This window comes from Notechis scutatus, chromosome Z (genome assembly GCF_049901735.1).
Source record: "Notechis scutatus isolate UNSWTSFEM ecotype Mainland chromosome Z, rNotScu1.2, whole genome shotgun sequence".
Taxonomy (NCBI): domain Eukaryota; kingdom Metazoa; phylum Chordata; class Lepidosauria; order Squamata; family Elapidae; genus Notechis; species Notechis scutatus.
Genome location: NC_142025.1, coordinates 130,748,745 through 130,755,106, shown reverse-complemented (window position 1 = coordinate 130,755,106; position 6,362 = coordinate 130,748,745). Strand labels below are relative to the sequence as shown.

Below are 6,362 nucleotides of genomic sequence, written 5' to 3'. Positions count from 1 at the left end.
TCAAATGAAATCTGACCCTAAACTGATGAATTGTTGTACTTCAAATATGAATGAAAAGATAGAGCAGAGATAGAAAAGTATTCATTGAAATTTAGAACATGAGCATTTTTAAAGGACAGCAAAGAGAGACAATAATGAATATAAATGGAAATCTCAGAGCCTTTTGTATTTGCATCACTGTGTTATACTCAGTATTTCAGTGATAGAGTTTGTATTAAATGTTGTAATATTTTTCCTCATTTTTTAAAAAAATGACCTTGTGTTCTAAAGGGCACCTGCTTGTTAAGTGACAACAGAAAGCCACTATTACACTGGTTATCACTGCTGATCACTAGGATATACCATTTAATCAGTTTTGATATCACACTACTAACCAGAGCATACAAAACATTTGCTAGACCAATATTCGAATACAGTTCATCAGTCTGGAACCCACATTACGTATCTGATATTAGCACAATTGAGAAATTCCAGAAATATTTCACAAGAAGAGTTCTCCACTCCTCTACTCGTTGTAGAATACCTTATGCTACCAGACTTGAAATTCTAGAACTAGAAAACCTTGAATTACGCCGTCTTCGGTCTGATTTAAGCATGGTATATAAAATCATACATTGCAATGTCCTACCTGTCAATGAATACTTCAGCTTCAACCATAACAACACAAGAGCACACAATAGATACAAACTCAAAGTTAACCGCACCAAACTTGATTGCAGGAAATACGACTTCAGCAATAGAGTGGTCAATGTCTGGAATACTCTACCCGACTCTGTAGTTTCTTCCCCAAACCCCAAAAACTTTAACCTTAGACTGACTACTATTGACCTCACCCCTTTCCTAAGAGGTCTGTAGGGGCGTGCATAAGCGCACCAACGTGCCTACCGTCCCTGTCCTATTGTTTCTCTTATTCTTCTTTTATTTTTCTTATATGTACCCATTTCATGTATTCACAACTATGTATACACTTATACTTATTATCTTGTAAACAATTGGCAAATCAAATAAATAAATAAAATAAATAAATAAATAATCTTCATTGGTTATACTTTAGTAGTGTATGTTCAACGTTTTATTAGGATTTGAAATCTCCTGTGCAGGTTTGAATTCCATCAAACTGGGATTTCAATTCACTACACCTAAAGACTCACTGCCTGGGAACAGAAAGTTATTTAACTTATTAGTTTTATCACACTATGAAGAGAACTGAGCTGGACTAAGCAGGTGCAGTGACATTAATGTGTAGTAATTTCAAGACACTACCTGCCACAGTTGATCATTCTGAAGCTTCTGATTTGGACCTTTCCAATCTGAGGACTGCGTGTCATGCAATGCATGTGCCACAGCGTAGACTGCATTGTAGACATTATAGCTATGGCCTGTCATGCTCATTTCAAACACAGAACCAGGAACAGACTCCAGCTTCTCCTCCCCAGTGCAAATCCTCCCAGCTGTCCCATCTGAGAAGAAGTCAGAGAAGGAACAAAGAAATACTTCCTTCCAGAATCCTGTGATAAAGTCATCAGCTATTTCTGAGATAGGTTTTTTCATCTGAAGAAATCTTTGGAAACCCACTACCTCCTTGGAGTGAATTGCAAGAGAAAAAGCCCAATGGAGGACATCAATGTGCATATATCTTTGAAAGGAAAGGAAAGTGAATTCCACCTGGGCTACCATAATCCAGACTACCCCTTTTTTCTGTTTTGGTAACTTTGCCATATCTGCAACCCATGGGAGCAATCTCAACATCAGAATGGTCTGAATTTCTCCATGAAAGAAGACAACATTTACTGTACCATGGACCACGACTTTATATATTTCCAAAAATCGTGCTACAATTCTTTCAAAGCCAGATGAGAAATCTATTGCAGGCAATTCTTGCATGAACTCAAAGCAAATCCCACTCTGGGAAAACATAGGGAGCACATTCCATAGTAATCTTTCTCCATTTTCATAATTTAGAAAAATCATGCCAATCCATGTCCACCCAAAATGCAACAGCAATTGCAAAATCCCTTTGTACTGATAATTCCCATTTGGAAACATTCGGTGGAAGAAAACTTCTTGGGTTTTTTCCTTCAGCACTGGAGATGAGCCATATGCAAACTGGAGAGATTAAGGATTATATAAAAATATAATAAGAAGACAAGGAGAGTTGGTTAAAGTGAAACAGAACAAATCTTCATCTCTAGAAAAAATGGAGTTGCAAATAGAGATGGAGGTGGAGATGAAGATGGAGTTTCAAATAGAGATAGAAATGAAGCTAAGGAAGGTAATTGAATGCTCATGCATCAAGACATTCCACCTTACCTGGGGAATTTTGAAAGTGCTCAGAATTCTGGCCATGAAAATAGAGACATCAGGACTTGGTCCACCAATAACTGCCACTGCATCCACTTCCTTGCCACACTTGTAATTAGGAATCAGTCTGTCCTTACTGAAGAGAATGGCCATTGAATCCAGATAGGCTCCTCTTGCAATGAAGTTGCTATCTGTGATATGAAAACCTAGGGTAATATTTGGTAAGATCTGAGCATTTCCATTGACCTCCTTTATAGCAAATTCCAAGGCTAGGATGTGCTGGTAGATCTGAACAAATATTCTGCAATGATAATTATTATTTTTTCTCTAACTCACAATGCTTATACTAGGAAGAAAAAAATATACAACTCAGAGAATATTTCCCAGCCATTACATGTGCCTATATAAATTATAGTGAAATTAAAACAATTTTTACAACAGTAGTACAGAATCTGAGATTAGTACACATTTGCTAGTGTTGTCCTAGAAAATTCTGGAAAGAGATATTGTCACTAGGAGAAGATATTTTGTATAAATTTGAAGGTTGGATTTTTAACAAATGCCAGTCAGGAATGATGACTCATGAAGCCTCCAGAGCAAACAGTTATTTGCCAATTCAAAACAATAACAGAATAAAAAAGTTGGAAGTTTTTTAGTCCATTCCCTGCTCAGGCAGGAGACCCTGTATCATTCCAAGAAATGGCTGTCCAGCATCTTTTTAAAAGCTTCCAATGATGGAGCACCCACAATTTCTGGAGTCAAGTCAACCCACTGATTAATTGTTCTGTCAGGAAATTCCTCCTTAGTTCTGGGTTGGATCTCTCCTTGATTGGTTTCCATCCATATAAGTGGTGGGATTCAAACTTTTTTACTATCGGTTCTGTGGGTGTGGTTTGACTTGATGGATGTGGCTATCCAGCATCTTTTTAATGGCAGGGGAACGATACTGTAAAATCTCCATTCCCTCCCCATTCCTGGGGGTAGATTATTGCAAAATCCTAATTCCCTTCCCTACTTTCCAGCTCTGTTCTCCTGTGCAGGGCAACAAAATAAGACCCAGCCGATCAGCTGAGACTCAGGGGGCAGAGAAGAAATGGGGACAGGGCCAGTCAGAGGTGGTATTTGCTGGTTCTCCAAATTACTCAAATTTTTTGCTACTGGTTCTCCAGAACTGGTCAGAACCTGCTGAATACCACCTCTGATCCATATCTTCTTCTCCTGCCTTCAGGTACTTTGGACAATAGATTGATGCTCTCTTCTCTGTGGCAGCTACTTAAATATTGGAACACATATCTAGGCCTTCTCTTTACTAGAATAGACATACCCAATTCCTGCAACCATTCTTCATCTGGGGTTATCTGGGGATGTAGATAATTAACAATCTGAATTTACCTCTCCACACATCATCCTTAGTGAAGCATGCAAACCAGCATCTGCATTTCCTGTGTTGGATGAGGAAAGCATGTCTTTCTCCTTCTGTCCTGGCCACTTTACACATAGGCACAATGGAGAGGGTTTTAACAAACCGCATCACTGTTTGGTTTTGTGACAGCAGTGCTTTAGATAGAAAGTCCACACAGAGAATGATAAGGACAGCCAAGAAGATTATAGGAAGCTCCTTTCCTGTCATTCGGTGCTTATAGGTGCTATGTGCTTAGAGCTCAAAGCATTGTTAGAGACCCGCACGCCCACTTTATACTCTGTTTCTGGTGCTCCCCTCTGGGAGGAGATTTTGAAATATTTCTAGCAGGACTACCAGATTCTGTAATTGCTTTGTTCCCTGTGCCATCTGTCTGGTAAACTCACAAGAATTGTTTTTCTTGTCATGTATATGTATACATCCAAACTAGACTGTGTTGTTTCTCTGTGTCATATAATATATGTATATGTCATTATAGTTGTTCTTTTAAAGTTGTAGCAACGTTTTGGCAGAATCTCATCTGCCATCATCAGGCTTCTGTATAGTGTTTGTCTAGATGAACACAGACGAACACTATACAGAAGCCTGATGATGGCAGATGAGATTTGGCCGAAACGTTGCTACAACTTTAAAAGAACAACTATAATGACGTGGGAAAATACCCAAGCTGAATACCATACATATAAATACCCGTAAAAACTTAAGAAAACATATGTGTGTGTGTGTGTGTGTGTGTGTGTGTATGTATGTATGTATGTATGTATGTATGTATGTATGTATGTATGTATAGGTATATGTATATGTATTTATTTGTTTGTTTATTTATTTTTTCATGTTTATGTGGGGTATATTGGAGGTGGTAACTCTTTGAGAGCTTTATGCAATAAATTTTCATTTTAATGTATGCCAACTAGTGTACATTTAAAGTGACAATAAAGTTATTCTATGTCTAAGACACATGGCAGAGGAAAAGAAAAGCTTATTTGAAAAGCCTGATGATGGCATTGTTCATTTCTCTGAACCTGACGCCCACTAGATCCTGCTGTGTGAGAATATGTCTATTATTCATAAGGCTGATATGAATAATGATCCTAATAAAACACAAACACTTACAGGTGATCTTCAAACACTTCAGAAGTGGGGTGTGTTGTGAAAGTTATAGAACTAGTAATGATGAAGCTCTGAGAAACAATTCCTGCAATAATGAGGTCTCCAGACTGATAATTCTGTTGAGGAAGCTGGAAAAGTCTGCCCATAATGCAATTATTTCTGGCAGCAACATTACCCACTCTAAGGGGCAGCACTGCTAATAAAATTGCTACAAATAGGACAGCCTGGTATGAAGGTCTTGCTTTGAGGCACAAATCAATTAGGTCTTCCATTGTTACTCAGAACAGCTTTCCCAACTATCACATCTTGATTTTAGAAGTCATTCACTTAGTTTCTTGTAGCTAACACTTCAAACTAACTCCAAAGCAGTGATCAACATATTCTTCCTCTTCCAATTCTTAAGATTGTAAGTGTTATGAATAGGATATTACAAATCAAAACATAGAAAAATAGAGTTAGAAAAGAACCTCATAGCTCTTCAAGTCCAACTCCCTGTTCAAGCAGGAGACCTATTCCATTTCAGACAAATGATTGTCTAGTCTCTTTTTGAAGTCTTCCAGTGATGGAGCATCTTCAACTTCTGAAGGCAAGCTGTTCCATTGGTAGATTGTTCTTACCATTAGGAAATTTCTCCTTAGTTCTAGCTGGCTTTTCTCCTTGGTTAGTTTCCAAGCATTGTTTCTTCTTTTGCCTTTTGATGCTTTGGAGAAAAAAAATTCTTTTAAGCAACTGCAATACTCCATGGCTGTGATGAGATGGGGTGGGAAGGGAGAATGAAATCACTAGTTCTGTGATAGATTAGTAATTGCAGAGGGTATACTTATCCATAGAGAATTATAGTGTGCTATAAATTTACTGAAGAGAAAAGTACAAATAAATGATATTGTAGCATTTGTCAAGTCTGGGGAATAGGAGACAGACCTGGAATAAATCCAAGTGTAAAGGTGACATTGACTGACATAACTGGAAGATTGCTAGAAGAAGCAAAAAGACGTCTGGATAGGGACCAACTGAGGAAGGAACAACCACAAGAAGAGGATTTATCTTCAACTGCCTATACTGTTAGGAAATGTTTTTCTTGTGGGGCTAGGGGACATATAGCTAGATTCTGTAAGAAAAGAAAAGGACAGAATACTGGCAAACACCAGAAGGCTAAGAAGAATGTTAGTGTAGCTATGTCTAGCAATTCAACTGTAAACCATGATTTGTGGTTTGTTGATAGTGGAGCATTGCAATGCATTACTAAAGATAGAAAAAGGTTTGTAAAGATGTCCACGAGTAAACAACATGTATCATTGGCAAATGGATGGAAGATTAAAGCATCAGGTGAAGGTACTGCATATTGTTCTTGTATAAACGAACATTTAACTATGTTATATGTACCTAAACTGAAATTTAATTTATTATCAGTAAGGGCTGATTGGTTATGTAGGGGAGATAACTGTATAATAGAGAAAGAGGGTAAAAGTGTTACTGCTATTTTAAAAAATGATTTATATGTGATACATGATGACCAGTTGAAGATGGCTAA

The 6,362-nt window shown here is 37.6% G+C and overlaps 1 protein-coding gene across 1 annotated transcript; it reads right to left on the bottom strand.

Moving 5' to 3' along the window:
• Nucleotides 1-1,251: 1,251 nt before the first annotated feature.
• Nucleotides 1,252-4,977, bottom strand: LOC148129284 (vomeronasal type-2 receptor 26-like). Its single transcript, XM_087947269.1, has 3 exons — nt 4,835-4,977; nt 2,311-2,602; nt 1,252-2,106 (listed from the first exon to the last, which is right to left on the bottom strand). The coding sequence occupies exons 1-3, from the start codon at nt 4,975-4,977 to the stop codon at nt 1,252-1,254; spliced, it is 1,290 nt and encodes a 429-aa protein (XP_087803395.1).
• Nucleotides 4,978-6,362: the final 1,385 nt, after the last annotated feature.

What these genes read in the sequence shown, in the direction of transcription:
- LOC148129284 (XM_087947269.1), bottom strand. Translation starts at nt 4,977, where the DNA reads ATGGGCAGACTTTTCCAGCTTCCTCAACAGAATTATCAGTCTGGAGAC. An exon ending in GAAGTGTTTGAAGATCACCT is followed by an intron (nt 2,603 to 4,834) that starts GTAAGTGTTTGT and finishes TTATCATTGCAG; the next exon opens with AATATTTGTTCAGATCTACC. An exon ending in GCACTTTCAAAATTCCCCAG is followed by an intron (nt 2,107 to 2,310) that starts GTAAGGTGGAAT and finishes TAATCTCTCCAG; the next exon opens with TTTGCATATGGCTCATCTCC.